The sequence below is a fragment of the Chionomys nivalis genome, chromosome 8, assembly GCF_950005125.1.
Source record: "Chionomys nivalis chromosome 8, mChiNiv1.1, whole genome shotgun sequence".
Taxonomy (NCBI): domain Eukaryota; kingdom Metazoa; phylum Chordata; class Mammalia; order Rodentia; family Cricetidae; genus Chionomys; species Chionomys nivalis.
The window spans coordinates 50910176-50924793 of NC_080093.1; the positions used below are offsets into that span (position 1 = coordinate 50910176).

Consider the following 14618-nt stretch of genomic DNA (forward strand, 5'->3'; position numbering starts at 1 on the left):
AAAACAAAAACAAAAACACATCTTATGCTGAGTATTGGATCACACCCCTGTAGTCCTAGCTATTTGTGTGTTTGTGACTAGCAAGAGCAGCATTTAAGACCTTATCTTTAAAATAAGTAAAACCTTAATCCCAGCACTCAAGAGGCAGAGGCAGGCGTATCTCTGTGAGTTCGAGACCAGCCTGGTCTACAAGAACTAGTTCCAGGACAGGCTCCAAAGCCACAGAGAAACCCTGTCTTGAAAAACCAAAAAAAATAAATAAATAAAATAAAATAAGTAAAACCTGTGTCTTAGATACATATTCTCATTTAATACTCACCGCCATATGAAGTAAAATATTTCTAGTTTTAAAGAGAATATTGATGCTTTGAGAGATAAGTAAATTGACCAATTATAAAAAAGCCTGGGTTATGCATCAAGGTCTTGTTTCCAAAGAGAGAGAGAGAAGAATATAAACCAGAAACCATATTATAGTATGTGCATTCAGTCCTGCCTCCATTTTCTATCTTCCAGGTTGGATTCATGCTGTGTATACTCCTACAGACACATTAGTGTTTGGAGGCAATTTTTTACATAGCTTTAATATCCCCATGCAATTAAAAATATACAGCATTGAAGATCGGACACGGGTGAGTAATTTGATCGTTATTAATATTTAATCATATTAACATTTATATATAACAGATGTTTGGTGAGCATGGTAACACATGTCTCTTTTTTGCCCTGTGTATTTTGGAGCCTGTCCTGGCACTTGCTCTGTAGACCAGACTGACCTCAAACTCACAGAGATCTGCCTGCCTATACCTCCCAAGTGCTAGGATTAAAGGCATGTGCCACCAATGCCCGACTGCCTCTAATCTTTGTAGCACTCAGGGACAGGAAGATTGTGAGTTTGAGGTGTAGCAAAACCGTGTATCAAAGAAAAAGACAAATCAAAAGAGATCCATGGGGTGAGATGGCTTATCAGGTAAAGATACTCAATACTAAGCTTGATAACAAACCCCAGAACACATACGGTACAAAGCTAGAACCAACAACTGCATGTTGCCTTCTAACCTTCATCTGCATATACTGCCATCCTCTTTCCCCCAATACAGTAAATGAACCAGAAAGGGATTCCTGGATAATTTGTCAATTTTTTAGATTTTCTTTGCATTAAAAAGAAGTTTCCACATACTTTGAGGATATATCAGAAGATTTTACTGGACTTTTGTTTTTGTAGGACTTTTAACTCTAAAGTTCTTCATATGGATATTTGTCCTAATCTTTTGAGCCATGTTTTTCATTTTTATGCTCATGAATAGTTTATGGAATGGGATGATCGATTCAAATTTTACAACTTTGAATTTTTCTTTTTGGTTTTTCAAGACGGGGTTTCTCTGTGTAGCTTTTTTTTTTTTTTTTTTTAGTTTTTCAAGACAGGGTTTCTCTGTAGCTTTGGAGCCTGTCCTGGCACTAGCTCTTGTAGACCAGGCTGGCCTCGAACTCACAGAAATCTGCCTGCCTCTGCCTCCCAAGTGCTGGGATTAAAGGCGTCTGTGTAGCTTTGAAGCCTGTTCTGGCCTTTATTACCAGCTCTCCCCTCTTTTTCCCTTTCCCATTTTAACACCCACTCCCCCCAGACAGGGAGGGTTTCTCTGTGTAACAGCCCTAGCTTTCCTGGAACTAGCTCTGTAGAACAGGCTGGCCTCGAACTCACAGAAATCCACCTGCCTCTGCCTTTCAAATACTAGGATTAAAGGTATGCACCACCATTGCCTAACTTATAAATACCTTTTCAAAATTAAATTTTATTTATTTTGTCATGTATGTTGGGTTCCTATGCCAAGAGATATGAGTGGAGGTCAAAAAGCAACTTATAGAAGTCAGCTCTTTTTTGTCACTATGTCCCAGAAAACTAATTGAGGTCATCTGACTTGGCAGCAAGTACCTTTACCTACTGGTAAAGCCCATCTTATTGGGCCCTTCCCTCTCCATCATAAATGTCAGTATGAGTCAGCTCTCATCAAATTTATTGACAGTTTTAGAATTTATACTTCTCCTGAACTGAAGAACTTTCCCAATAAATATTAATGCACTTCAAATACTAACAGAGAAGCATAAGGGTGTTGTACTTAGTTTAAGGAGGCACAATACCTATTAGTTCTTAGCTCCCTACTCTTTCTTCTTGCCAGAAATAAATTGGCTTTTAAGTGAGAGAGAAGAAACTTCTGGTTAACTCCATAATCACATAAAAGATCCAGGTTTCGATCTTGTTATATTCTTCATTGGTTGTATTCCTCTTGTCTAATGACTAGAAAGTGATTTCCTTATTTCATAATAATACCTGTGACCTGGTGAAAGCTTTGAAAAGGAATTCTCTTTTCATTTTCAATTTATGAAGATATCTGGACATGACAGGTGGGCTGTTTGGCCTTGAATTGCAACTTCTATAAAGAGGGTGTTATATATATTTTTTAATTTAAGTTTTTGTTTTGTGAGATAGAGTTTCTCTGTATATCCAGCCTGGTCTACAGATCGAGTTCCAGGACAGCCAAAGCTACGCAGAGAAACCCTGTCTGGGGGGTAGGGGGATCCAATCTTAGCTATCTTAGAACTCTCTCTATAGACCAGACTGGCGTAGAACTTACAGAGATACACTGCCTCTACCTCCTGAGTGCTGGGATTAAAGGTGTGTGCCACCACATCTGGCTCAATTTTATTTATCTACTTATTTGTTGGGTTTTTGAGACAGGGCTTCTCTGTGTATCCCTGGCTGTCCTGAAACTTGCTTTGTAGACCAGGCTGGACTAGAATCTGCCTGTCTCTGCCTCCCAAGTGCTGGGATTAAAGGCATGCATCACCACGCCTGGCTTTAATTTTATTTTTTTAGATAGGGTCTCACTATCTAGCTCTGGCTGTTCTGAAACTCAGTATGTGGACCAGGCAAGCCTCAAATTCACAAAGATTATCTGCCACTGCCTCCTGGGTACTGGGATTAAACAGCAGATACATTTAGAATGGTACCTGACACTTATCTTTCTTGTTCATTGATTGATAGTAATTTTAATTCATCTTTTTCTTGACAGTGGTATACCTAAGGATATACCATTATAATATACCATTATATTTCCGAAATAATTTTTGAAATGTTCTGAATGTAAAAAAGATGAATGCTACCAAAATAGTGACCAATAAAACCACACAAATTATTAATCTGATAGGTAGGTATACTACAAAGCACAAGACAGGAAAGCTGAGGGTGGATGTTGGACAGAGGCACAATCTTGCCTTCTAAACAATACAGTCTTGAGAATAGTTTAAAATTATACTTTTATGCGTATAATGTCTTACTATAAGTGTATAACTTCTGCCTAGCTTTCATTAGATTCTTTGTCCTGTGCGCTTCAGATTCAGGAAAACAAACAAAAAACTGGGGCCAAACAAAAATGCTTGGAATACCTTTATACTCTAAATTAGGATGTTTTGTTTTATTTTGTGTTTGTGTGCGCATGCGTGTGTGTTAGTTATGAGACAGGGTCTTTCTGTGTAGCCTTGGCTATCCTGGAACTCTCTGTGTAGGCCAGGCTAGCCTCCCTCTGTCTCGTGAGTGCTAGGATTAAAAGCATGGATCACTATACTGGCCTAAAATAATTTTGCAAATAATAGCACCTGTTGCCGTCTCTTCATGCTCCTATACCTTTCTTCTTTTTCACTCGCCTCTTATCTCCAGAGAGCAGAAATTACAGATGGCTGTGCCCAACACCTAGTTATTGTGTCTTATTATAGCATCCCTTGAATCAAACCTTAAAATTCCTTTTTTTATTTCCCACTTAGCCATGTTAGCTTCTTAGTGATTCTAAATGGTTTTTTGCAAATCCTTTTTGTCTATAGTGATTGTTTCTGTAAAACAGCATTTTTTTCTTTTTTAATTGTGTTTTGTTTTTGTTTGGTGTCAGGTTTTGAGATAGGGTTTTATGTAGCCCAGACTGGCCTTTAATTTCTTATCCTCCTTCTACTTCCAAAGTGGTGAGCATATAAGTGTAGATCATAGTACCCAGTTTTATACAGTCCTATAGTTCCTTCCAACCCAGGCCTTTATGTATGTTAGGCAAACATTCTGCCAACTAATCTACATCCTTAGTCCTTATTTTTATTTATTCACATGTCCTTACCCTCCTCCATCCCCGTTTTTTTTCTTTTTTGACAGAGTCTCCCAGGCTGGCCTTGAACTTTTTTTTTTTTTTTTTTTTTTGTCTCAACCTCTTGAGTACTGGGGTTGCAGATACAAACTACCTTGCCTTTTTTGTTTGTTGGTTTGGTTTGGTTAGGTTTTTGGTTTTTCGAAACAGGGTTTGTCTGTGTAGCTTTGGGGCCTGTCCTGGAACTAGCTCTTGTAGACCAGGCTGGCCTCGAACTCACAGAGATCTGCCCACCTCTGTTGGGATTAAAGGCGTGTGTCACCACCACCTAGCCTACTTGCCTAGCTCTAAATCAACATTCTAAAAATTGACTTAAGTTCTTACTTCAGATGCCAGCTTAAATTTATAGGTTGGCAAGAATTTTTCCTGGGCTAATAATTACTGCAGAGATCAAGATTGTCTTTCTTATTTTCTTACCTTGAAAATTGTCACTGCCTTTTCTCATGGTTCTTTTCCTGTATAGGTTCCAAATAAATTCCGTTACCCATTTTACTACGAAATGTGTTGGTACGTGTTGGAACGATATGTATACTGCATAACCAACCGCTCCCACCTAACTAAGGAATTTCAGAAAGAATCCCTCAGCATGGGTAAGTGTTGACCCTGTGAGCACTAAAGACACACTTGAGCTGAGAAATATACTGCATTTGAGCACTAAATACACAACTACATATGAATTACCAGACTGAATGAAATATTGTGGGTCTGCACCTTGCCTGAGTTGCTATATTCATCTTCTCAAGATAAGTGATACATTGTCTGGTTTTGTTTTTATTAAAATATATTAGTTATACTAATGGGTTTCATTATGATGTCTTCATGCATGTGCTGTCCCCCATCACCCTCATGTCTCGTTTCCTCCACCTACAGATCTACTTTCCTCTTCCTAGCTAGTCCCCTTCTACTATAATTTTTTTAAAGGGGATTTTTCTTTTCTTTTTTAAAGAGAGTTTATTTTTTTAATTTTATGTGCACTGGTGTTTTGCCTGCATGTATGTGTATGTAAGGGTGTTGGAGACCTTGGAACTGAATTTAAGACCTCTCAGCTGCCTTGTGGGTATTGACCCTGGATACTCTGAAAGAGCAGCCAGTGCTTTTAACAGCCGAGTCATCTCTTCAGCCCCTGGGTGGAGTAGGGAGTACTAACTAATACGATTAGACTTACCGTAGAAGCTGGTGTGAAGGATTAGTTACAGATGCTTGGGGAACCAATCAAGAAAATGTCTCTCCTTTTCCCCACAACCATGAACTACCAAAATGCCAAAAGATCTTCAGGGAGGAAAGGGGCTTATGAGCCCCTAGCAATACTTGACTGTCTGTAGATCTTATGAGAGGATGGAGCCTTGTGATCTCCTCCTACCCATGATGGAAGTTGGTGGCCTAGTCTTGTATAGTTATTGTGTATAATCACAGCCGCTGACAGTTCAACCCTTTGACTAGTTAAATATATTTATTATATATAGATGGTCACAGTCTATTCTTGTCACTTTTATAGTTTAAATTCTTATTATATATTATATGTGTATGTAATATAAGTATATACCTGTGTGGTAGGTATAATTAACCTAGTTTTACAAATAAGAATTTGGGGGAAAGGGGTTATTTGTTTTGGAGTTTTGCTTTATTTTGAGATACAGGTTTCTCTGTTGATGGCGTAAGTCATAAACAATCCCACACCAGTTTGGAATTATGATTAATAGGGTGGTATTTATTTAAAGGGTAAAAAACTTACAGATCACCGTCCCAGACAACAGCCCTCTGCGCAATTAGGAAGAAGTCTAGTCGCTGGAACCAGAGCAGGAAGTAAAGAGAGCGAGTAGGGAAGTAGCCGCTTTTTTAAAGGGAAAGAGACCACGCCCCAATGGGCTGGTATCTCAGCGGCTATTGGCTGGAGGAGCAGAAGGACCTCCCGCAACATTCTGTAGTCCTAGCTGTTATGAAACTCACTCTGTAGAACAGATTGGCTTTGAATTCAGAGATCTGCCTGCCTCTGCCTCCTGAGTGCTGGGACTAAAGGTGTGTGCCACCACCACCCAGCATAAATTAGAATTTTAACTCTCAAGATTTTTATACTTTTTATGATACTACAGTTAATAAGTAGAATAGCCATACCTTGAACTAGACTGGTGAGACTCTAATATCTTTGTTTTTAACCTCTGTGCTTTAACATTTTCTCAATATCAAGAGAAATGCTTAATTGGATGAATGGTAGTTTCTTTTTTACTTGGCTTTTTAAAAAAAAAATTATTAGATTTATGTGTGAGTGTATATATTTGTACCATATAAGTGGTTGGTTGGTGCTTGTAGTGGTCAGAAGATAGTATCAGATCTCATGGAACTAGAGTTCTAAATAGTTATAAACCATTATGTGGGTACTGAGAATTGAACCTGGAGCCTTTGTAATAGCCACAAGTTCTCTTAATTGCTGAGCCACCTCTTTAGCCCCGGCATGGTAGTTTCTGTATACATTTTTAATTTTCATTTTGTTTTGTATTTGTAAGGCAGGGACTCATTCTAACTGGACTGGGAATCACTATGTAGATCAGGGTAGCCTGGAACTCACAGAGATCCTCCTGCTTCTGCTTTTTAGTACACTGGGAATAAAGGCGTACATTACCACTTGTAAACTGCTACAGGGTTTTTCTATTTATAACTGTGGTTTTCAGCAGTGACTTTGTCATTTATAACTTGGGTGTACTGTGTAATTTTTCTTGTTAATCATCTAGCCAACTGGCATTTGTTTCCTTTGCATTGGTAGATATGGAATTAAATGAGTTGGAGTCTGGAAATGGTGACGAGGAAGGGGTGGACAGAGAAGCCCGACGCTTGAACAGTAAGCGATCTGTGCTTACCAGTCCTGTTGCTAATGGAGTCAACCTGGATTATGATGGACTGGGCAAAACCTGCCGAAGTCTTCCAAGTCTGAAGAAAACTTTGTCAGGAGACTCATCCTCAGACTCTAGCCGAGGATCCCAAAATGGCCAACTTTGGGATCCCCAGGGTAGCCCTAGAAAGGATAGGCAAGTGCATCTGACCCACTTTGAGCTTGAAGGTCTTCGCTGTCTTGTAGATAAGTTAGAGTCACTGCCACTGCACAAGAAATGCGTCCCCACAGGGATAGAAGACGAAGATGCTCTGATTGCTGACGTAAAGGTAAGCAGCTTTTGACCTGTCTAGGAGAGTTCTTTCTGGATTTGGAGGGAGAAAGTATTAGGATTAAGGATGCCTCAAGTACTGGGAAGTTAATGTGTGCCAGTGTTAGTGCTGCTCAGTGTTTCTATTTCTAGAGTGATATGAAGTCACCATTTTGAACATGAGAGAACATTTGTGTTTTCAGTGTTGACTTAAGTTTAGTGTTAAAAACTTGAGGCTTATCACCAAATTAGAGAAAGTGCGGAGAGCCAGGTAAATTGGCTCAGTAAGTAGAACCAATGACCTGAATATAATTCCTAGAACCTACATGGTGAAAGGGGAGAATCAGCTCTTGCAAACTGTTGTTTCACACACAGTAGATAAACAAAAATGTAGTGAACATAAGGTCATCTGGGACCTGAGGAGATGGTGCAGCAGGTAAATTCTCTTGCTGCACAAGCGTGAGGACCTTGGTTCAATTCCTAGAGCCCATTTGTACTTGTACATGCCTATGGTGAAATGGGAGGCAGACATAGGCAAACTGGCCAGAAACTGATTTCTTCCTTCTCACCACATCCTGTGTTTTCCTTCCTACCTTTCTGCTTTCATGTCACATATATTTCACTACCCTGTGTATTTTTCCCCTTTCTCTTTTCCTCCCCTCTCATGGTTACCTTTCTACCTCATCTTCCCACACAAATATAGATTCCACATAATATTCTGCAGTTCTATCCATTTTTCTGAAATGCCATGATTTTATTTTTCATTACAGTTGGTAAAACTTCATTATGTAATTATGTGCCACATTTTCATTATCCATTTACCTCTTGATAGGCATCTAAGCTGGTTCCACTTTTTTTTTTTTTAGCTATTGTGAATAGTACCACAATAAAAATATGTATCTAAGTATCTATGATATGGTAACTTGGAGTCTTTCAGGTATACACTCAGTGATATAGCTGGATTATATAATCCTCTATTTTTAGCTTCTGAGGAACTCCCATACTGACTTCCATAATAGCTGTGCCAATTTACAGTCCCACCAACAATATATAAGGATTACTTTTTCATAGGTCCTCACTGGCATATATTGTCATTGGTTTTTTTGTTTGATTTGGTTTGGTTTTTGGTTTTGCTTTTTTGGATGATTTGTTGTAGGAGGGGAGCACATGCGTGGCTGTGAAGTAGGAATTGGATTTCATGATAAGCACTTTTCTGCAGTCAGCTCTGGTCATTGGGTGTTTTTTTTTGTTGCTGTTGTTCTCTTGGGGTTTTTTGGGGGGGGGTTGTTTTGTTTTTGGTAACTATTTTGACTGGGTTGAGATGAAATCTCAGAGCAGCTTTAATTTACTTTGTATTGATGACTGAGAATTTGGACAACTTTTCAGATATTCATTGAACTCATTTGTATTTATTTTTGTTTTGTTTTTTGTGACTGGGTCTCTATGTGGTTATGACTTTCTGGAATTCTCTGTGTAGACCAGACTGACTGACACTCACAGAGATCTTCCTACCTCTGCCTCCCAAGTGCTGAGATTAAAGCTATGTATCACCATACCCAGCCATTTCTATTTCCTTTGTTTAATTTTTATAGCTTTTAATACTTATTTTTTATATTAATCCTGTTTGATGTGTCAATTTCCCACTTTGTAAGCTGCTTTTTTATTCTAGGTGCATGTTTCCTTTGCTGTATAGAAACTTTTTAATTTCTTAAAAACTCTCATTTGTTACTTTGTAGGTTTATTTCCTTTGTTATTTGAGTCCTCTTCAAAAAGTCCTTGCCTATTTTTTGTTTTGTTTTGTTGGGTTTGTTTTGTTATTTTGTTTGTTTGGGGTTTTTTTTTTTTTGGTGTTTTTGGTTTTTTTAGATTTTGTTTGTTTTATTGAGACAGGATTTCTGTATGTAGCCCTGGCTGTCCTAGATCCTGTTCTGTATACCAGACTGACTTTGAACTCACAAATAATCACTTCCCTATGCCTCCCTAGTTCTGGGATTCAAGGTGTATGCCACCACTGCTTGACTTTTTTTTTAAAAAAAATAAATAGCATTGTATGTATTTGTGTGTGTGTGTGTGTGTATGCGCGCGCGCACGCAAAGATGTCAGATTATCTTAGAAACGAAGTTTTTGTGTTTGTGTGCTGTCTGATAAAGGTGCTGAGAATTGTACTCTGGTTCTCTAGAAGAGCAGTACATGCTCTTAACCAATGAACCATCTCTCTCTACCTCTTTGTTATTTGAGACAAGGGTTTTCTATATAACCCTGGCTGTCCTGGAACTCCCTATGTAAACCAAGCTGGCCTCAAACTCACAAATACACTTCTTCCTTTGCCTCCTGAGTTGTTGGGATTAAAGGTACTCTTATGCCAGGTATGCTAGAAAATGGCATATCAATATATCTTGTAGTGTTGTATATTTTTTTATTTTTAAATTTTTTATAAAATTTTATTTATTGTACACGTGTGTGCCTTTTGAGGTCAGAGGAAAGTGTTAGATCCCTGGAGCTAGAGTTACAGGTGTTTCTGAGTTGTCCAGTCAGTGTACTGCAGTCCTCTGAAAGAGCCACAAGTGCTCCTAACCACTGAGCCGTTTCACCAGCCCCAGTCATCCCCGCCTCACCACTGATGCCTTTTGTTTTGTTTTGAGAAAGGATCTCTGTGTAGCCCTGACTCTCCTAGAATTCATTATATACACCAGACTGGCCTCAAATTCACTGATAGCCACCTACCTCTGCCTCTTTCTTCTGAGTGCTGGAATTAAAGGTATGTGCCACTACACTCAGCTTCCAAGCTCTATTTCTTTGTTCGTTTGTTAAACATGCAGTATTCTGCGTGCATGTATGCCTACATGCCAGAAGAGGGCACCAGATTCATTATAGATGATTATGAGCCACCATGTGTTTGGCTGCTGGGACTTGAACTCAGGACCTCTGGAAGAACAACCAGTGCTCTTAACCTCGGAGCCATCTCCCCAGCCCTCTAAGTTCTTTTTTTTTTTTTTTTTTTTTTTTTAGCATAATATTTGGTGGGTGGGTGAGAGTGTGGTCAAATGTGTCATTGCGCACATGTAGAGATCCAAAGACAACTAGTAGGAATCAGTTCTCTGTTTCTACCACATGAATTCCAGGGATCAAACTCAGATCCCCAGGTTTAGCAGCAGGTGCCCTTTTTTCATTGAGCCGTCTTACTGGCCCTTTACCCATGTTTTGGTATCTTTGTCAATAAATTAGGTCATCGTACCGTACCTGTATGGATTTATATCATTGGTCTATGGGTCAGCTTTTATGCTAGGACTGTTCAGTTTTTTGTTGTTACTATAAATAGTAAATCTCTTTCATCCCATGTTTCTTTTCTTTTTTCCTTTTTTTGGGGGGAGAGTGGAAGGGGGGACAGGGTCTCTTTATATAGCCCTGGCTGTCCTGGAACTCACAGGGATCATGCCTGCCTCTGCATCCCAAGTACATAGAGAAATCCTGTCTTGAAAAACCAAAGTGCAAGGGGGTGGGGCGATTTCCTTTTAAGCTAGACATGGCGGTATATGGCTGTAATCCAAGCATTCACGAGGCTAAGGTAAGAGGAATGCTTCAAATTTAGTGCTAATTTAGGCTACAAAATAGATTTCAGGCCTGGGCTATAGAATAACACTATGTTTCAAATAGGAATTAAAAAATATTGTTGTTTAGGAAAAGGAGGTGCTATTGCGGCTCATATATAAGGAAGTAAAATAACAAGGCCTTCAAGTTGGTGTGATCCTATTTCTAAAATTGCTGGTGTATAGCAAAGGAAATTTAGCCGTCCTTTTTTTGGCTCTCAAATTGCAATTCACTTTACACCTTTGAGTAAGCAATGGCAATTTGGATTTTTTATTTTCCATTGTGGTGAGTCTGCCTATCTATCTGTCTGCTTATCTACCTATCTAGTTTTTTGGGCAGGATCTCTGTAACCCTAGCTGGTCTAGAACTCACTATATAGACCAGGTTATCATGGAACTCGAAGAGAGCCTGTCTCTACCAGTCAGGGATTAAAAGTGTGTGTCATCAAGTCCAGCTTTATTTTCCTTTGTGGTGATTGACTATAACATGACACTACTGTTTTCTACAGCATCCACATTTTATATAGCTATTCCATCACAAGTACAAGAAACAATTCCTAAGATTGTCTTATAACATTCTTTTGGTGTATGTATTTCTTGTTTATAAAAGTGAATATCTTAGGCTGGGTGGTCCTGGTGCAGGCCTTGCATCCTACCTGTGGGAGTTAGGTGGATCTCTGAGAGTTCGAGACCAGCCTGCTCTACAGAGTGAGTTCAAGGACAAGCTACAAAGCTACAAAGAAAAGACCCCATCTCAAACAAAACAAAAAAGAGTGAATCATTTTGACTCTACTATATTCTAATTTTACTAAATCCAGTTATAGAAAGCTATCTTATACTCTAGCATTCTATTGTTCAGGGTCACAGGTCTTGATTGACTTAAACAAGTATTTAAAATAGCTAAATACGAAAAATTGATTTGGTTTGGTTTGGTTTTTAGGCAGAGTCTTGCTGGAGAGCCCAGACTGACCTCAAATTAGAAATCTTCCTACTTGGGCCTCCCAGGTACTAGGATTGATTACAAGTATGTACCAGCTGCCTGGCTTAAGTACAGAGAATGAAGGAAATAATGGTCCAGTAGTATACCAGGTGAGAATGCAGAAAAAATAAATTTGAAGCAGCAGAAAGGCAGGTGAATAAGTTAAGGGTTGGCATCCAATGGTCTTCAACCATGTGAAAAATGCAGAGCTTCTTTCTGTTTATCAAGGATCACTAGGAAGTATAGCTATCAACACTGGCTAAAACATGGTGGCACACGTTGGAACATGAGGATTCTAGTGGCCCATGAGATGACTAATTAGACTGATAGTGTTTGGATTCTTCTTTCAGAACTTCATCTACACTGTCTCTTGTTTACGTCTAACAAGAGATGTCAGAATGCAGCCTCTAGTGCTGGGCATTATTGTTTTTCTATAATAATAGCTACTCAAGAGATAGAGGTAAAGGGACCATTTGAGCCTAGGCGTTTCAGGCCTGGCAAGACAATAGGGCCCCTTTCAAAAGTAAAAAGAAAATACTTAAGCCAGTGTCAGAAAACGGCAGATTTAGAGTTCAGAAAGTGGTAGTTTCATTTAAGAGAAGGAAATGGGTTAATCCTGTATTCTATGAGTTATGTGTAATGAGAAATTTACTAAGTTCAGGGCTCTGAGCATCACCTAAAAATGTATTGAGCCAGATCAATTTCTGTGAGTTCAAGACTGGCCCATTCTTCATTGCAGAATTCAGTCCAGTCAGGGCTACATAGTAAGACTCTGCCAATTGTTGTTAAGGCATTATAAGTGGCTGGAGTGGTGGCCCAGCAGTTAAGAGCACTTGCTACTTTGCTACTTTTACAAGATGATCCAAATATTGGGTTGTTAACAGCCATGTTGTTTGGCTCGCTCCACATCCTGACTAGCTCCAGCAGATCTGGGCTGGACTCTGTAATACCTGCTCTCATGCCCATACTTTTTTTTTTCTTTTTCTTTTTTTTTTTTTTTGGTTTTTTGAGACAGGGTTTCTCTGTGGTTTTGGAGTCTGTCCTGGAACTAGCTCTTGTAGACCAGGCTGGTCTCGAACTCACAGAGATCCGCCTGTCTCTGCCTCCCGAGTGCTGGGATTAAAGGCGTGCGCCACCACCGCCCGGCTCTTTTTCTTTTTTTAAGGCTAGGCAGTAGCTCACAGAAAGCTGAAACAAGGCTGAGTTTGAGGCCAGCCTGGGCTATGGAGTGAGAGACCCTGTCTCAAAAACAAACAAAAAAGCAAAAACCATTAGAAAAATTAGGTTTGGTAGGTGTCAAATTATTAGACACTTGGGGACTCTGTGACAACATAGCTGGTTATAGTGGGAGGGACAAAAGGAAGCAGCGTACTCTTACTCTTTATTCAGAAAGGAATTATATCCTGTTATAATCCATCTGTTTATCAGAAATACAGGGAGTAGGAGAGATAAACGGAAAAATGATGAGATAGGATAGCCATAATTATATATTTCCTCGAAGAAAAGTCCATTTTCGGCCTGCAATAAAGGGCTTTGAGCACTCTAAAATGTTAAGTTTTACAGTGTTGAAGAAAATCATAGAATACAGAATTAGAATGGGATTACGTGGGGAAAAAAGAGCATTTAGAGAATATTGACAGACCGGGCTATGGTGGTGCACACTTTTAATCCCAGCACTCAGGAGATAGAGGCATGCGGATCTCTGTGAGTTCGAGGCCAGCCTGGTCTACAAGAGCTAGTTCCAGGATAGGCTTCAAAGCCACAGAGAAACCCTGTCTCGGAAAAAAAGAAGAATATTGACTTATTGATAAAGTAAATCAACACAGATAAAACTGGAGAATGTGTGAGTTACCTTGACTGCTTGAGGAAATGTAATAAAGATAGAAAGAAGCTCTTTACTGTAAGGTAGCCTTAGTTTCTAAAGTAGAAGAGTTGCAACTTAATATATATTGAATGAAAGGCAGAACATGATGTAGTGTGTATGGCATAGGTCCATTAAAAAAAGCAAAGTATGCTAACTGCAAAGGGTTCTTGAGAGGTACATCCTAAGCTGTTTTAAATAGGAAAATCTGTACTGATGACTGTCAACTGGAAGAATTTAATTGAACTTTATTGCTTTGTCTGTATCTATTTTGGTCTGTTTTACTGATAAAGAATTTCCAATGTATATGCATATATGAAAGAAGCTTTTTGATCAACTTGCCAATCATACTTCGTGGCATTAAGTTACTAGAGACATGAAAACTAGTTCTTTCTTTATACAATAGCTTTCTGAAATTGTTAAAACTTTGTTTTCTGTTTATTTGGGTTTTTTGAGACAGGGTTTGTCTGTGTAGCCCTGACTGTTCTGGAACTTGCTCTGTAGACCAAGCTGACCTTGACCTCACAGAGATCTTCCTGCCTCTACCTCCTGAGTGCTGGTATTAAAAGTGAGCACTGCCACCACCCGGCAAAGATTATTTTTTAAAGTAAGTGTATGTATGTGGCTATGTTGTAATGGGAGAACAGCCAGAGGCATCAGTTCCTCTGGAACTGGAGTAAGCTACCCCACGTGGATACTGGAAACTGAAATTGAGTGTTAATACTTGGAAGGCAGACACTTTATTGCCCACTCTCTGGTATTATTAGATTATTTTGTTACTTACTTATTTTGTTTAACCGTTGAGTCCGGGTCTTGTTTAATGTTCTGAAACTTGCTATGTAAACCAGACTGTCCATGCAGATCATAAAGACTGAT

At 39.1% G+C, this 14618-nt stretch overlaps 1 protein-coding gene across 3 annotated transcripts in view; it reads left to right on the forward strand.

Moving 5' to 3' along the window:
- Positions 1 to 14618, forward strand: part of Kdm2a (lysine demethylase 2A) — a 75826-nt gene that overhangs the window by 39694 nt on the left and 21514 nt on the right. For all 3 annotated transcript variants that reach the window (XM_057777257.1, XM_057777259.1, XM_057777256.1), the window contains exons 10-12: positions 514 to 629; positions 4645 to 4771; positions 6940 to 7334. In XM_057777257.1, the coding sequence (XP_057633240.1) occupies positions 514 to 629; positions 4645 to 4771; positions 6940 to 7334 (638 nt within the window). The remainder of the gene's footprint in view (positions 1 to 513; positions 630 to 4644; positions 4772 to 6939; positions 7335 to 14618) is intronic.